The following is an 18,060-nucleotide window of genomic DNA, read 5'->3' as shown; positions in this document are numbered from 1 at the left end:
GGGATTGAGCGAAGACATTGTCCAGCATCGGTTGCCTTTAATCCCTGGCGCGAAGCCAAAAAAGCAAAAACTCCGAAAACTTAAAACAGAATGGGAGTTAAAAGTTCATGATGAAATTAAAAAGCTATTGGAAGTAAAATTCATTCAAGTTGTTGAATATCCAGAATGGCTAGCGAATATAGTGCCGGTGCCCAAAAAGGACGGGAAGGTCAGGATGTGTGTGGACTTCAGGGACCTCAACAAGGCGAGTCCGAAGGACGATTTCCCGCTTCCGAACATTGATCTTCTGGTGGACAATACAGCTGGTCATGCTCTGTTATCTTTTATGGATGGGTTTTCGGGATACAATCAGATTAAGATGGCGCCGGAGGATATGATCAAGACAGCGTTTACTACTCAGTGGGGAACTTACTGTTACAGAGTAATGCCTTTTGGGTTGAAGAATGCAGGCGCTACTTATCAGAGGGCTGCGACTGCTCTTCTTCATGATATGATCCACAAAGAAGTCGAAGTCTATGTAGATGATATGATCGTCAAGGGAAAGACTCGGCCGGAGCATACTGTCTCTTTAAGAAAATTCTTTGAAAGAATCAGACAGTATCAGCTTCGTCTGAACCCCAGCAAGTGTGTATTCGGGGTTACTTCAGGAAAGCTACTGGGATTCATGGTGAGCGAAAGGGGAATTGAAGTAGATCCTCAGAAAATCAAAGCGATTCAGGAGATGGAACCGCCGAAGACCGAAAAGCAGATCCGAGGTTTTCTCGGAAAAGTTCAGTATCTGAGACGGTTTATAGCTCATCTAACTATGACCTGTGAGCCTATCTTCAAGCTTCTAAAGAAGAATTCATCGAAGAAATGGACCGAAGAATGCCAGGTGGCTTTTGAAAAAATCAAGCAGTGTTTGTCCTTACCTCCTGTTTTATCTCCTGTCATCCTGGGTCAGCCATTGTTGTTGTATTTATCCATCACGGATACAGCGATGGGTTGTATGCTTGCTCAGCAAGATTCAGGGTCTAAGAAGGAGAGGCCTGTATACTACATCAGCAAGAAGATGCTAGAATACGAGGTGAAGTATACAATCTTAGAGAAGACCTGTCTAGCATTAGTTTGGGCAACTCAGAGGCTCAGGCATTACTTGTTGTCAAGCAAGGTACTTCTGCTTTCACGGATGGATCCGTTGAAGTATTTGTTTGAGAAGCCTGCTCTTACCGGAAGAACCGCAAGGTGGTTATTATTGTTATCTGAGTTCGACATTACTTATGTCACTCAAAAGTCTGTTAAAGGGCGGGTCATCGCAGAACATTTAGCTGATTCCCCTGTGGAAGAGAGCGCATTCCTGAAGGCTGAATTTCCTGATGAAGAGATTATGGATATTGAAGAAGATACCCCAAATACCAGATGGACAATGTACTTTGATGGTGCAGTCAACAACCAGGGTCAGGGAATAGGAGCAGTACTCGTATCCCCTCAGAAGGAGTATATTCCTATATCTATCAAGTTGCAGTTTGAGTGCACCAACAACATGGCCGAGTATGAAGCTTGTATTGCCGGACTGGAGGCAGCCTTAGCTTTGCAGATTCAAGACATTGATGTGTTTGGAGATTCCATCTTGATCATTTACCAGACTAATGGAAAATGGAAGACTCGGGAAGATAGATTGATCCCGTATAATGCATATCTCGAATCTTTGGTCCAGAAGTTCAGGAGTATTACATTTACTCACTTGTACAGAACAAAGAATCATTTTGCTGATGCTTTGGCTACACTGGCTTCTATGTTAGACATTTCAGCAACAATGGAGGTCCAGCCACTTACAGTGCGACTGCAATGGGAGCCAGCACATGTGACCGTTATTGAAATAGCAGCTAGGTGTCCAGATGGAAAGCCCTGGTATACAGACATCAGGAATCTCATATCCGGTGAAGGGCATCCACCTGGGGCTTCTGGGAAAGAGCGCAAAACCCTTCAGAAATTAGCTGCCAATTTTGTTATTTGCGGTGGTCAGTTATATCGCAGATCTTTTGATGGGATCCAGCTTTTGTGTGTTGATGAAGACAAAGCAGTTGAGCTTATCGAGCAGACCCATGAGGGAGTTTGTGGACCTCATATGAATGGGAAAATGTTGTCAAGAAAGATTTTGAGACTTGGATTCTATTGGCCCACAATGGAAGCAGACTGCTTCGCATTTGTGAAGAAATGCCATAAGTGTCAAGTCTATGCTAATCTTATTCATGTACCTCCTTCGGAGTTGCACTCCATGACTTCTCCATGGCCGTTTTCAGTATGGGGAATTGACATAATTGGGAAGGTTCATCCAAAGTCTTCGAGCGGGCATGAATACATTTTGGTCGCAATTGATTACTTTACGAAATGGATTGAAGCCGCTTCGTATGCTTCCATTACTTCGAATACAGTTGCAAAGTTCATCCGTGCCAACATTATTTGCAGATATGGAGTACCTCATGAGTTAATCTCGGATAATGGTTCTCACTTCAAGAAGGAAGTAGCGCACTTATGTGTAGAGTTTAAAATAAAGCATCACAAGTCGTCTCCTTATAGGCCGCAGACGAATGGAGCCGTTGAAGCAGCAAACAAGAACATCAAGGTAATCATCAGTAAGATGACAGAAACTTACAAAGATTGGTCAAACAAGCTTCCTTATGCTTTGTGGGCTTACAGGACGTCGATCAGATCTTCTACAGGTGTCACTCCGTATTCTTTAGTGTATGGAATGGAAGCAGTTTTGCCTGTTGAACTGAGAATCCCATCCCTAAGAGTGATGATAGAGGCAAGCTTGCCGGAATCTGAATGGGCGAAGGCCAGGCATCATGAACTGCAGATGATAGATGAGAAGAGGCTACGAGCTCTATATCATATCCAGGGGTATCAAAGGCGGATTGAAAGGGCGTTCAATAAGAAGGTTCGTGTCCGAGATTTGAAACCAGGGGATCTTGTCTTGAAGTCCTATAGGGCACCGGTATTTGATCCGAGAGGGAAGTTTCGTCCAAATTGGTCTGGTCCTTATATTGTCGATGAAGTCCTGCCGGGAAAAGCCGTAAGACTCCTCAATGAAAATGGAGAAAAATTAACAGAACCTACAAACCTGGATCAGTTAAAGAAATATTACGCCTAAAACACTGGAAGGCCATCTTTGGACGATTTGAGCCTGTTAAGCCAATAGCCCCAGATTTCAAAAATGAGAACCCCTTTTTGCTAAACTCCTTTGAGCCAAAAGCAAAACCTCTTTATCAAACTTAAACCAGGGGCATCTTTTATGACTTTCGTCATAAAAGATATTAACCTCGAACTACGCGGGACCTGATTCCCATTTTCTTTGGGGATACGTAGGCAGTCTGGATAGTCCAGATTCGGTCTAATTGCTCAAAACTTACCAAATGTTATCCTGTTTGAACCCGAGCCTACCTAAAAGTCCTTCTGGTGTTATTGGCCCAGGTTTGTAAAAAAAAAAAAAAAAAAAAAAAAAAAAAAAAAAAAAAAAAAATGATGGAGTTTTGGACCCGCTAGACTGAAAACCCGCAAGGGCGGTCTAGGCAAAAGTTAGGGTCATTCACCCGCCAAGTTGAAAACCCGAAAGGGCGGCTTAGGCAAAAATCAGGGTGCTGAGCCTGCTGGATGGAAAAAGCTGCAAGGGCAGACAGTCCAGGCAAAAATTAAGGCTGCGGTCCGCTGAATCGAAACCCTAAAAGGGGCAATTCAGTATGGCAGGGATTTCACGAAGGATGGCTTTTGAAAGCCGATTGTGCTTCCGTTTTGGGCATTACTTCAGAGTCTGAGTAAGCGCCAGCATAATTTCTTTCGATACTTCTTCAATTTAAAGTGGTTAAAACTAAGTAATCCAAAGGAGGTAATAACCATGACTGAAATACCGAAAAGAGGAATGAAACACTTTTAGATACGGTATTCAAAGGATCCTAAGAGCGGTAGACTGTTACCACCTTAAACATTTATCAAATTAAGAAGCAGATTCAGTCTCTTTTAGAGTCTATGTTGCGCATTTATCAAAGTTTTCGTCTGTCATCTGTCAAAGTCTCGTTTATCGTGTGTCAAAATCTTTCATTGTCAGGTCAAAGTCAGGTCTTTAAGGTCAAGTTTAGCCTTTACTTCTCTTGAGGCTGGGGCGATAAACTTTAAAAGCAAGAAGTTGCATCTCCTGCGGAAAGAGCCGAACAGAGCAGAGTTCAGAAGGGGCAATTTTTTAAGTTTACTCGGAATGTTATCACGAAGTGCAGGAGGAAGAATGCTTTGAGCAGAACCCATTTTCCTGTATTTGCAAAAGCTTTGTAGCCTCAGGCATTTCTTTGAAATGAAAGCCTTTAGTTGAACCCTTGCGTTTGGCTCTCTTTTGAATCTTGTAATGGAAATAAAATCATACTAGGGGCATCTTTTGTGACTTGGTTTCCCAAGTCATAAAAGACGTCGAACAAAACTTTAGGGTTAAGATGGCTATTCTTGTCAAATAAAGATAAGAGAAGCTCGAACATCCCTTTTCGAGCTAGGCTCCTTGATCAGTTTCTTCAGAAAAATCCAATCCTCGTTGGAATTTAAAATTGAGTTTTGCATTTTTCAAAATATAGGCAGAGTTTTGGTTTATTTGTTTAAAGGGGGCCAATGCCCGCGAGATTTCGTCAAATGCCTTTGAGTTATACCTATGGTAAAGGTTATGATTTCCAGATCTATTCCAGTTGTGCTATGTTTTAACTATCTTTCCTCCCCTCTGATCTCTAAGAGGTTATGTTAGGAGCGACCTGACCGTCTTTTTTAGAATAAAAAGCTTGAGACATCATCCCTCCTATCCGGTATTGAAAGTTTGAGTCTTCTCAAACATTCTTTACCCGTTTTGAAATCCGGTATTGAAAATTTGGGTCTTCTCAAATATTCTCTACCCGTCTTGTATTCCGGTATTGAAAGTTTGGGTCTTCTCAAACATTCTTTACCCGTTTTGTAATCCGGTATCGAAAGTTTGAGTCTTCTCAAACAATTCTTTACCCGTTTTGAATGATCTGGCTCTCGATTCCAGGATAAAAACTCGATGTATCCGGTATTGATAGTTTGAGTCTTCTCAAACATTCTCTACCCGTTTTGTATCTGGTATTGATAGTTTGAGTCTTCTCAAACATTCTCTACTCGTTTTATAATCCGGTATCGAAAATTTGAGTCTTCTCAAATAATCTTTACCCGTTTTGAATGATCTGGCTCTCGATTCCAGGATAAAAACTCGATGTATCCGGTATTGATAGTTTGAGTCTTCTCAAACATTCTCTACCCGTTTTGTATCCGGTATTGAAAGTTTGAGCCTTCTTAAACATTCTTTACCCGTTTTGTATCCGGTATTGATAGTTTGAGTCTTCTCAAACATTCTCTACCCGTTTTATAATCCGGTATCGAAAATTTGAGTCTTCTCAAATAATCTTTACCCGTTTTGAATGATCTGGCTCTCGATTCCAGGATAAAAACTCGATGTATCCGGTATTGATAGTTTGAGTCTTCTCAAACATTCTCTACCCGTTTTGTATCCGGTATTGAAAGTTTGAGCCTTCTTAAACATTCTTTACCCGTTTTGTATCCGGTATTGATAGTTTGAGTCTTCTCAAACATTCTCTACCCGTTTTATAATCCGGTATCGAAAATTTGAGTCTTCTCAAATAATCTTTACCCGTTTTGAATGATCTGGCTCTCGATTCCAGGATAAAAACTCGATGTATCCGGTATTGATAGTTTGAGTCTTCTCAAACCTTCTCTACCCGTCTTGTATTCCGGTATTGAAAGTTTGAGTCTTCTCAAACATTCTTTGCCCGTTTTGTAATCCGGTATTGAAAGTTTGAGTCTTCTCAAACATTCTTTACCCGTTCTGAAATCCGGTATTGAAAATTTGAGTCTTCTCAAATATTCTCTACCCGTCTTGAAATCCGGTATTGAAAATTTGAGTTTTCTCCAACGTTCTCTACCCGTCTTGTATTCCGTATTGATAATTTGAGTCTTTTCAAATATTTTCCACTCGTCTTGTATTCCGGTTTTGATAGTTTGAGTTTTCTCAAACGTTCTCTGCCCGTCTTGTAGTCCGGTATTGAAAGTTTGAGTTTTCTCAAAATACTTATTTACCCGTTTTGGTAATTTCATAATCCGGTTTTGAGTCTTCTCAAGTATACTTTACTCGTTTTAGCACTCGATAATTAGCCAAGTGATTCTTGGTTTAAATTGTCAATCAAAATCTTCATTCTTCCATGCAAGCACCGAGTTAAGAGTCGGTGAGAGGTTATCTCCCTTTTGTTTTCAGTCTTTGAGTCTCGTAGTGTTATTCTGTTGTTTCACCCTGTGAATACCATTTTAAAATCAAAACCCAAAAATTTGCTTTTTTCTTATTTTCGGGCCGGCCAAAATGTGTTGTCTTGTCAGCTTTGCCATTCGTGTGACAAGCACACTCTGCCAAAGAGGGGCATCTGTAGACACCCCATTTTGACCGTGCCCTGCACCTCCTTGTTTTGTGCATAACCTTTTCAAATCAGTGTGTGGACCCCAAATTACGCCCTAGGCTAGCTTAGGGTCCCACCATGGTCCCTGTAAAATTTCATCGAGATCCGTGCGCGTTCGCCTAGCGAACGAGCTAGGGCAGTGTCGTGGGGCAAGTTCAGAAGGGTAGCGATTTAGCCTGAAAAAGGGGGTGCTCTGGAACCTAAAAAGCCAGTTCAAATTTGCCATAATGGGTTGTCCAGGGAGATAAGGAGGTATACAGATTAGTGTGTAGCAAAATTAGTTAGGAAGAATCTTTGGAAGCTTCCTAGGTGGTTAGGCTTCCTTTGATCCCAGCCCTTAAATAAAAAGTTGATTTGGAGGGTTGGGATCAAAAGAGAGAAGATATTTTGCAAAAATTCCCCTCCCCTGTTTCCTACCTGGACCACTAACCCTATATAGAAAAATACCAAAATATATGGATGGGGGCTGCCCAGGGAACAGCAGGGCTTTGAAAAATATCATTTCTATTTTCTCACCCTGGCCACTCCCCTTGCTGTGTGAAAAAAAAGGTCATTGAATGCATTAGAGGGGTGTCCATGAAGGAGGGGGGGGGTATAATTTTTGATGGTCTTATAAGAGACCATCGAATTAGGGCAAAAGGAGGATTTTCTTTTGCTGGTTTTCTTTCTCTCGTTCAAAACCGAGAAGAGAGAAAGAGAAAGTGAGAGAGGAAGAAGAAGGAGAGGGAGGAATCCGGCCACCCTTGCCGGAAACCCACCACCTCAATACCCTTTTTCCCCTAAAAATCCAAACCCACCACCTCAATACCCTTTTTCCCCTAAAAATCCAAACCCACCACCGAGCAACCATCTTCTCCGGTGAGAAATCCCCAACTCCGGCCGGCCATCTCTCTCCACCACTACCACAGCCACCCCATACCCAATCACCACCACCACTAACTCTAACCCATTCCACCCCAAACCTACTTCGAAAACCCACGTCCAAGAAAACCACCATTTCAATCCATTTCCATTATCATCTTTACCTTCAAACCCATCGGATTCCGGCCGGTCGCCATTAAATCCAGCAAGACCCATTCAACCTCACAACCATTAAATCCCTTCTATTCCGTTGATTTTTATTTTTAAAAACCCATTTTCTGGAAAAAGCAGAGAGGGAGGAAGAGAAAAATAGAGAGAGAGAGGAGAGGAGCCACCACCGTATTCTTCCTAAATCTTCTTCTTCTTTTTCTTCTTCCCTTTTCCAAACCCATTTCAACCTTAACACCTCTTCTACTGGCGAAATTGGTAGATTCCGGCCCGGAATCCGACGATCTCCATCGGCCACCCCATCCACCCTTTTTCTCATCTCCTACCTCCATTTCCACCGCCACCTACCACCGAGCCACCGTCATCCACCTCCATCCATCTTCTCCGGTAGATTTGCCGGAGTCCCGACGGAAAATCTCCATTGCCGACCTCTGCTACAACCCCTACCTCTTCCTCTTCCTCTCCAATTTGGATTCCAAGTTTTAATATACACCGAGCAAATTCGTGCAAAAAGAGATAAGTAGAAGGACATTTCAAATAGCCTAGATCTAAAGAGAGGAAGGTAATCTTTTCTGCTTTTCTTATTTTATTTCTTCTTGTCATTGTTCATTGTTTATCCTTTTAATGCTCTTATTTTGGTTAATTTTGTCTTGCTGTGTGTGTTTTTATCGTTTAATTTCAGCTTATTAGAGTATTGTTCGATGTCATTTATATTTGGTAATTTTGTGTTCTCTCCTTCATTTCTTTTCTTTGCTGTTATTACTGAAGGTTCAAGTTTCATTTTCCATTTTTTTTGAGCAGTATGAGCCCAGCTTGTTTTATTCATCTCGACTGACTTGAATGTGTAGAATCCTTTGGCTAGAGCATTTTTTTTATTTGGATTAAATTGTCACTTAGCCTGTTAATTGTTGTGTGCTGAATATCTAAATCAGACACAAAGCAAGCCTGACCATGGATTTGATGACAAGGCTTTGTTGATTTGGTATTGATGCCGGTATATGGGAATACTAGCATTAGGTGTAACAATGGTGGCTCAAAATTTAGCTTTATCATATCACCAAATGTGTGCTGTGCTGATTTGTAGCTGAAAAGGGCAAAATCCAAATATGATAGTGTTATTATTGTTTTTCAATTTGACCCAACCGTAATGCAACACAACCCCTAACCGGATAAAAAAAAAAAATGGATCGGATTATCTCTGCAATTGAATGGGTAGATAGCAGTAGAGAAGTGATATATTTGTTTCATGTTTTTGCTTAGGATAAGTGAGAAAGAGGGTTCGGATGATTATATTAAGCTAGTTAGTTTTGTTTTATTGATTTCCTTCTATATTTGGATTGATAATGGCCTTTGATAGCCCCTGTTTAGTAGAGAATAGAGCCCCATTTTACATTGATAATGGCAGCCCTCACCTTAGTGATTTTTGAAAGCCTCACTCCCCTTTTGATCATGGCAGCCCTTACACCCTTGGTTTTGAAAGCCTCACATCCCTTTTGATAACGGCAGCCCTTACACCCTTGACTTTGAAAGCCTCGCACCATTTGATAATGGCAGCCCTCACCTTAGTGATTTTGAAAGCCTCACTTCCCTTTTGATAACGGCAGCCCTTACACCCTTGATTTTGAAAGCCTCGCAGCATTTGATAATGGCAGCCCTCACTTCTTTTTTTTATATATTGGCAGCCCCCGCACCTTTGTGATAGTAGCAGTCCTTATAAATGTTGATTCTGTTGCTTCTAATGGTTTATCTTATAAGTAGTGGGAGTAGCATTTCCTTAAAATGGATGCAAATGTTTGGAATTGTACTGTTGCATATTTTGGTGCCTGCATTGGTGTGCTTTTGGTGTTTACATAGGATTTGCTTATGCTTTTTATTTTAGGTGATCGTTTCCAAGTTTTCTTTACCTTCTTTTGGTTTACTAGGTCTAATATGGATTTTTTTGTTGTTGCTGTGATTGGTTGCTTTGAAATACTTGAGAATGATTTTCATTCAGGGGTCAACTTTAGTGTGTGAACTCTTTTAAAGAATTTGGATGTGCATTATTCTGATCGCATCATTATATAGTTCTGCATTCTATAGATTGAATGATTGAATCATTTGCCTAAAGTGTTATTCATAAAGTTAATATGCAGACACATAAGGGCATAATAATAATAATAATAATAATGACAGGGTCTCTTCCATAATAGTGTTATCTTAAGTGTTGATGTTGTCTTATGGTAATGGGTGTATTAAGTTATTTCTTGGTGAGGACATTTTATAGCCTGTTGGTATCACTTTTGTTGTTTATTCACTTATTTAGGGAAGCATTTTCGCTCTTTTACCTTTCATTTAGGAAACTTGTTTAGTTTTTTAGAAATTTTCTTAGCTATTAGTATCCTTTATAATTGTAAGGGCGATGAAGGCGCCTAGCCCAAGCCCATCCTTAGGGGACTCGCTCAATCCAAGTAGCGCTCCCCTCTTTTGTTTAGTAGGCCTACCTAACCTTTTGAATTTCTTTTAACCATTTTTTTTAAAAGAGCCCTTCTCGGGGCAATGATGAGGTTACTTGGAGCCCGTCTTTATGTTTTATGGCTCACCGCTTCACACTTGGATCTGCACAAGTTGATGTCCCATGTATGCACTGAAATTTTTAATAAATTGGAATTATCATAATCTTTTGATATTTTTTTATATATATTCTTCTCTTGTACTAATCTTTGAGTTAGGTTTTGAAGATGATAATAAATGGACTGCTCAGGTAAGACTCTCTTGAGGTTCATAAACTTGTCTTTTATTTAAATAAATTGTTTTAGGAAAGAAGGAGATCAGATGACTACTCTATTCGATATTATCGACATGAGTACTGTCTGATCTCAAGGCGGTTTGTAGGAATATTATCATGTGTATTATGATATCAGATGATTACTTTAGCATCATCTGATTTCATCCCCATATTGGGGTGGTGTTTGTGGTTGGGCATAGAAGTGTTTGATATTGTTTTCTTTTACTTTATTAGGCTATCCAGCGGCTGGTCTGGACTAATTAATGTTGTTTATCATTTTATGATTGCTATAGATTGTGTATTTCTTCTATTGAAAATTCTTCTTTGCTTAGCACTTGATTTATTTTTATAGGAATAAAATGGAATTTGCGATTATCTGGTAGCCTTTTCTTCTCTTTTTGATAGACTAACACAGTCTTATGGATTTCTGTTAAATTTCTTTAGATACTAGAATCCCCTCTCATTGCGAGGGCGATGAAGGCGCTAGCCCAAGCCCATCCTTAGGGGACTTGCTCAGTCCGAGTAGCATACCCCTCCTTTGTATATAGGAGACTTGTCCAGTCTCATTCTCTTGCTTAACCTCCTCTTTGTGTGTCGTTTGGTTTTGGGAGAACACCCTACTCGGCTTGGCAGCATACCCCTATCCTTATGGGTATTGGGTTGCACATTTGTTGCACCCTGCGGCTAGGTAGCTGTCCGGCCCGGCTGGGTGTTTCACCTTTGCCAAATATGCACAAGGTCTCTTATTCCTTTTAGACCCGCCCGGTCTCATTCTCTTGCTAAACCTCGTCCTTGTGTGTCGTTTGGTTTTGGGAGAACACCCTACTCGGCTTGGCAGCATACCCCTATCCTTATGGGTATTGGGTTGCACATTTGTTGCACCCTGCGGCTAGGTAGCTGTCCGGCCCGGCTGGGTGTTTCACCTTTGCCAAATATGCACAAGGTCTCTTATTCCTTTTAGACCCGCCCGGTCTCTTTCTCTTCCTAAACCTCCTCTTTGTGCGTCGTTTGGTTTTGGGAGAACACCTTACTCGGCTTGGCAGCATACCCCTACCCTTATGGGTATTGGGTTGCACATTTGTTGCACCCTAGGGCTAGGTAGCTGTCCGGCCCGGTTGGGTGTTTTACCTTTGCCAAATATGCACAGGGTCTCTTATTCCTTTTTACATCATTTGTGTCTCGGAGACAAGCCTTGTCTCCTGTAGAGAGTTTCTCCTTTAGGAGGCTTATCTAGCCTCATGTTAGAATAACCCTTCCTCCTGGCGAGTCTTTGACTCATTTTTACCCCTTTATTGGTAGTGTTTTTAGTGAGTCTCTGACTCATTTGTGCTCCTTTCTTTAGTGTGTTAGTTAGTAATTCGCCTTTAGATTTGTTGTCATTCATCCTTGTTTGAGACTAACTCAGTCATATAGAGCCTTCCCTGCTTGGGATCTTAGATTGTTTTCTCTGTTCTTGGGGCACTTCTTTACGTATTGTGGTTCGTCTCTTTGAGACGCTTGTTGTTTATTCGGGGTTTCCCCTTTTGATTTAGGGCTTTGCCCTAGTTTGTGGTTATGCTTGCGTGTTCCCTTGAAGGGTGAAAACATTTAAGAATCTAAGAGCATTGGAAAAGCTTTAAAATCCAAAAACATTAGAAATTTAAAACTCAAAAACATTTGAAAACTTTAAAAATATAAAAAACATTTGAAAATATAGAAAACCTTAAAAAAATCTGAAATGTTAGTGTTTCTTTTAAAAGCGTAGTTTGAGAGTTCGTTTCGAACTACGTTGGCTTGATCCTCTTCCACGAGGTACGTAGTGCAGCTTGGGATTCTTATCCCAGGTCCAGCCAAACTTTGTAAATAAATGCTTTAACCCTTTTTCTTCAAAACCTTGTTTTCAGCAAGATCTTCCTCTAGAGTTAGGAGTCTATCCTAGATAGAGAGTTTTAGAGTTAGGGTTTTTGTCTTTGATATGTTGTGTGCTTGTTTGTGTTGTTTTAGAGTTAGGAGTTGTCTTTTGTTGTGTGCTTATTTGTGTTTGTTTTAGAGTTAGGGGTTTGTCCTAGCTAGGAGTGCCTCCGCCCGGTTAGTTGGCGATTCACATCGCCGACTGATGACTAGGTCTTGGATACGTTAGCAATCCTATTGTTTTCCTTAGGGCATGCAGCCTAGTTACACGTAGGTTATAGGATTCACCTGCATTAGCTTAAGGTTAACTTGCATTTAGTTAGGGCATATAGGGTGTCCTAAAATCTACAATTCACTGGAATTTAAATAATCGTTCAAGAAACTTTAATAACTAGTCCGGTCTTTTAGATCGAGTCTAAGATAGAGGTCTAGGTGTCTTAGGCATCCTAGCTTAGAATAGACGCGAAGAACTACGTTGCCTTGATTCTCGTGGAGGCGGGGATACGTAGGCTTCTTTGGATGAACATCAGACCATCCGAGGACTCGGGCTAAATCATTTAGAGTCTTAGGATTTGTTGTGTTGTTATATTGTATATTTTGTTGTGTTTTCTTACTTTCTTGTGCAGACCTTATACCTGTAGTTGTGGCATGCATGTGTTCGTCCACCAGAACTTAGACACCAGTTAGGTATGTCACTCATAACCTAGCAATCATTAGGCGACACATCTTTTATCTTACTTTATGTGTGTTTATTATTGCATCCCCGAGTCATGCATGATTAGGTAGACGTCCACTCGGGGATATTTGTTCCCATTTCACATGATTTTTACCCAAACTTCTTCGAAGTTAATGAAAAATGGCATAAGAGACCAAGTGTTCGCACTCGGGCGAATTGGGGGCGCTCTTCGGACCTTCTCCATTCGTCATCAGGCGCGGACCTTTTGTATCTCTGGTTATCCATTGCAAACAGAGCATTTGTTTTGGTTCCATGGCGTGTCCATGGATGGCGACTCTGAGTTATTTTTAGGTATATCTTGGTTTCGAGCCCTGGCTCCTGATCAGGATGTATCTCTTTCGTTTTGTATCGCCACTCGTGCTATGCTGTGAGGGTGGCACCTATTTCGAGAGTTCCTTGGCAGAGCTCTCCTTCACGTTGTGGAGATCTTAGAGGATGGTGTAGGGACTAGTTTCCCTCACCTCACTACCTCTTCGGATCGGGGTCCACACAATATAAAACAAAAATCTTTTAGATATAAGAAAACCAAGATATGCTGTCAAGGTGCTTTTGTTGATAGAGATTGAAAAACAGAAAGTTCCTTATTTTAGAAACTTTATAAAACATCCACCTTTTAGACATAAGAAACACTATAGATGGTGTCAATGAGGTTTTAGCAAAGTTTTGATATTATGGTTAGATGGTATTGAATATTAGATTTTGTTGATCAAGGATAGAGATTGTAAAGTAGAAAGTTTCTTATTTTAGTAACTTTATAAAACATCCATCTTTTAGACATAGGAAACCCCATAGATGGTGTCAAGGAGCTTTTTGCAAAGTTTTGAGGTGGAGATGAGATGATATTGAATCTTAGATTCAGTTGATCAAAGGATGGAGATTGAAAAATTAGAAAGTTTCTTATTTTTGAAACTTTATAAGACATCAATATTTTAGACATAGGAAACCCAAAAGATGGTGTCGAGGAGATTTTAGCCAAGTTTTGAGATTTGAATGAGATGATATTTAATCTTAGAATTAGTTTATAAAGGATGGAGATTGAAAAAATAGAAAGTTTATTATTTTAGAAACTTTACAAAACATCCATCTTTTAGACATAGGAAACCTTATATATGGTGTCAAGGAACTTTTAGCTGAGTTTTGAGATGAGGATGAGATGATATTGAATCTTAGATTTACTTGATGAAGAATAGAGATTTAAAAAATAGATGGTTTCTTATTTTAGAAACTTTGTAAGACATCTATCTTTTAGCAAAGGAAACCTTAGGGATGGTGTCAAGGAGCTTTTAGGCAAGTTTTGACATAAGGATGAGATGGTATTGAATCTTTGATTTAGTTGAAAAAGGATAAAGATTGAAAAAATAGAAAGTTTGTTATTGTAGAAAGCTTAAAAAACATCCATCTTTTAGACATATGAGACCCTAGAGACGGTGTCAATGAGCTTTTAGCCATGTTTTGGGATGAGGATGAGAGGGTATTGAATCTTAGATTTAGTTGATTAAAGATGGAGATTGTAAAAATAGAAAGTTTCTTATTTTAGAAACTTTATCAAACATCCATCTTTTAGACATAAGAAACCCTATAGATGATATCAACGAGCATTTAGCAAAGTTTTGGGATAAGAATGAGTGGGTATTGAATCTTAGATTTAGTTGATTAATGATGGATATTGAAAAAATAGAGAGTTTCTTATTTTAGAAACTTTATAAAATATCAATCTTTTAAACTTAGTAAATCGTAAGGATGGTGTGAAGGAGCTTTTTGCTTATTTCTGAGAAGCGGATGCGATGGTATTGAATCTTAGATTTAGTTGATAATGGACAGAGATTGAAAAAATAGAAAGTTTCTTATTTTGAAAACTTTATAAAACAAACATTTTTTAGATATAAGAAAACCAAGATATGCTGTCAAGGTGCTTTTGTTGGTAGAGATTGAAAAACAGAAAGTTTCTTATTTTAGAAACTTTATAAAACATCCACCTTTTAGACATAAGAAACACTATAGATGGTGTCAATGAGGTTTTAGCCAAGTTTTGAGATTATGATTAGATGGTATTGAATATTAGATTTTGTTGATCAAGGATAGAGATTGTAAACTAGAAAGTTTCTTACTTTAGTAACTTTATAAAACATCCATCTTTTAGACATAGGAAACCCCATAGATGGTGTCAAAGAGCTTTTTGGAAAGTTTTGAGGTGGGGATGAGATGATATTGAATTTTAGATTTAGTTGATGAAGGATGGAGATTGAAAAATTAGAAAGTTTCTTATTTTTGAAACTTTATAAGACATCAATATTTTAGACATAGGAAACCCAAAAGATGGTGTCGAGGAGCTTTTAGCCAAGTTTTGAGATGAGGATGAGATGATATTGAATCTTAGATTTAGTTGATAAAGGATAGAGATTGAAAAAATAGAAAGTTTGTTATTGTAGAAAGCTTAAAACACATCCATCTTTTAGACATATGAGACCGTAGAGACGGTGTTAATGAGCTTTTAGCCATGTTTTGGGATGAGGATGAGAGGGTATTGAATCTTAGATTTAGTTGAGTAATGATGGAGATTGTAAAAATAAAAAGTTTCTTATTTTAGAAACTTTATCAAACATCCATCTTTTAGACATAAGAAACCCTAGAGATGATATGAACGAGCATTTAGCCAAGTTTTGGGATGAGAATGAGTAGGTATTGAATCTTAGATTTAGTTGATGAATGATGGATATTGAAAAAATAGAGAGTTTCTTATTTTTGAAACTTTATAAGACATCAATATTTTAGACATAGGAAACCCAAAAGATGGTGTCGATGAGCTTTTAGCCAAGTTTTGAGATGTGGATGAGATGGTATTGAATCTTAGAATTAGTTTATAAAGGATGGAGATTGAAAAAATAGAAAGTTTCTTATTTTATAAACTTTACAAAACATCCATCTTTTAGACGTAGGAAACCCTATATATGGTGTCAAGGAACTTTTAGCTGAGTTTTGAGCTGAGGATGAGATGATATTGAATCTTACATTTAGTTGATGAAGAATAGAGATTTAAAAAATAGATGGTTTCTTATTTTAGAAACTTTGTAAGACATCTATCTTTTAGCAAAGGAAACCTTAAGGATTGTGTCAAGGAGCATTTAGCCAAGTTTTGAGATGAGGATGAGATGGTATTGAATCTTAGATTTAGTTGATAAAGGATAGAGATTGAAAAAAATGAAAGTTTGTTATTGTAGAAAGCTTAAAAAACATCCATCTTTAGACATATGAGACCCTAGAGACGGTGTAAATGAGCTTTTAGCCATGTTTTGGGATGAGCATGAGAGGGTATTGAATCTTAGATTTAGTTGATGAATGATGGATTTTGAAAAAGTAGAGAGTTTCTTATTTTAGAAACTTTATAAAACATCTGGTGTCAAGGAACTTTTAGCTGAGTTTTGAGATGAGGATGAGATGATATTGAATCTTAGATTTAGTTGATGAAGAATAGAGATTTAAAAAATAGATGGTTTGTTATTGTAGAAAGCTTAAAAAACATCCATCTTTTAGACATATGAGACGCTAGAGACGGTGTCAATGAGCTTTTAGCTAAGTTTTGAGATGAGGATGAGATGGTATTGAATCTTAGATTCAGTTGATAAAGGATAGAGATTGAAAAAATAGAAAGTTTGTTATTGTAAAAAGCTTAAAAAACATCCATCTTTTAGACATATCAGACGCTAGAGACGGTGTCAATGAGCTTTTAGCCATGTTTTTGGATGACGATGAGAGGGTATTGAATCTTAGATTTAGTTGATTAATGATGGAGATTGTAAAAATAGAAAGTTTCTTATTTTAGAAACTTTATCAAACATCCATCTTTTAGACATAAGAAACCCTAGAGATGATATCAACGAGCATTTAGCCAAGTTTTTGGATAAGAATGAGTGGGTATTGAATCTTAGATTTAGTTGATGAATGATGGATATTTAAAAAATAGACAGTTTCTTATTTTAGAAACTTTATAAAATATCAATCTTTTAAACTTAGTAAATCGAAAAGATGGTGTCAAGGAGCTTTTTGCTTGGTTCTGAGATGAGGATGCGATGGTATTGAATCATAGATTTAGTTGATGATGTATAGAGATTGAAAAAATAGAAAGTTTCTTATTTTAGAAACTTTATAAAACAAACATCTTTTAGATATAAGAAACCCCATAGATGGTGCAAGGAGCTTTTTGCAGAGTTTTGAGGTGGGGATGAGATGATATTGAATTTTAGTTTCAGTTGATGAAGGATGGAGATTGAAAAATTAGAGAGTTTCTTATTTTAGAAACTTTATAAGAAATCAATATTTTAGACAAAGGAAACCCAAAAGATGGTGTCGAGGAGATTTTAGCCAAGTTTTGAGATGTGGATGAGATGGTATTGAATGTTAGAATTAGTTTATAAAGGATGGAGATTGAAAAAATAGAAAGTTTCTTATTTTAGAAACTTTACAAAACATCCATCTTTTGGACATAGGAAACCCTATATATGGTGTCAAAGAACTTTTAGCTGAGTTTTGATATGAGGATGAGATGATATTGACTCTTAGATTTAGTTGATGAAGAATAGAGATTTAAAAAATAGATGGTTTCTTATTTTAGAAACTTTGAAAGACATCCATCTTTTAGCAAAGGAAACCTTACGGATGGTGTCAATGAGCTTTTAGCCAAGTTTTGAGATGAGGATGAGATGGTATTGAATCTTATATTTAGTTGATAAAGGATAGAGATTGAAAAAATAGAAAGTTTGTTATTGTAAAAAGCTTATAAAACATCCATCTTTTAGACATATGAGACCCTAGAGACGGTGTCAATGAGCTTTTAGCCATATTCTGGGATGAGGATGAGAGGGTATTGAATCTTAGATTTCGTTGATTAATGATGGAGATTGTAAAAATAGAAAGTTTCTTATTTTAGAAACTTTATCAAACATCCATCTTTTAGACATAAGAAACCCTAGAGATGATATCAACGAGCATTTAGCCAAGTTTTGGGATAAGAATGAGTGGGTATTGAATCTCAGATTTAGTTGATGAATGAAGGATATTGAAAAAATAGAGAGTTTCTTCTTTTAGAAACTTTATAAAATATCAATCTTTTAAAAATACTAAATCGAAAAGATATTGTCAAGGTGCTTTTTGCT

At 38.2% G+C, this 18,060-nt stretch overlaps 1 protein-coding gene across 1 annotated transcript in view; it reads left to right on the top strand.

Moving 5' to 3' along the window:
* LOC143882985 (uncharacterized) overlaps positions 1-18,060 on the top strand; it is an 82,360-nt gene that overhangs the window by 3,830 nt on the left and 60,470 nt on the right. The window contains exons 2-6 of the mRNA XM_077386359.1: positions 165-289; positions 353-421; positions 1,001-1,459; positions 1,577-2,096; positions 2,724-2,920. Of these exons, the coding sequence (XP_077242474.1) occupies positions 165-289; positions 353-421; positions 1,001-1,459; positions 1,577-2,096; positions 2,724-2,920 (1,370 nt within the window). The remainder of the gene's footprint in view (positions 1-164; positions 290-352; positions 422-1,000; positions 1,460-1,576; positions 2,097-2,723; positions 2,921-18,060) is intronic.

The sequence above is a fragment of the Tasmannia lanceolata genome, unplaced genomic scaffold (assembly GCF_043159265.1).
Source record: "Tasmannia lanceolata isolate RefF3 unplaced genomic scaffold, GAP_Taslan_0.1 ptg000008l, whole genome shotgun sequence".
In the NCBI taxonomy this organism is placed as follows: Eukaryota; Viridiplantae; Streptophyta; class Magnoliopsida; order Canellales; family Winteraceae; genus Tasmannia; species Tasmannia lanceolata.
This window is presented reverse-complemented; position numbering and strand designations above follow the sequence as displayed.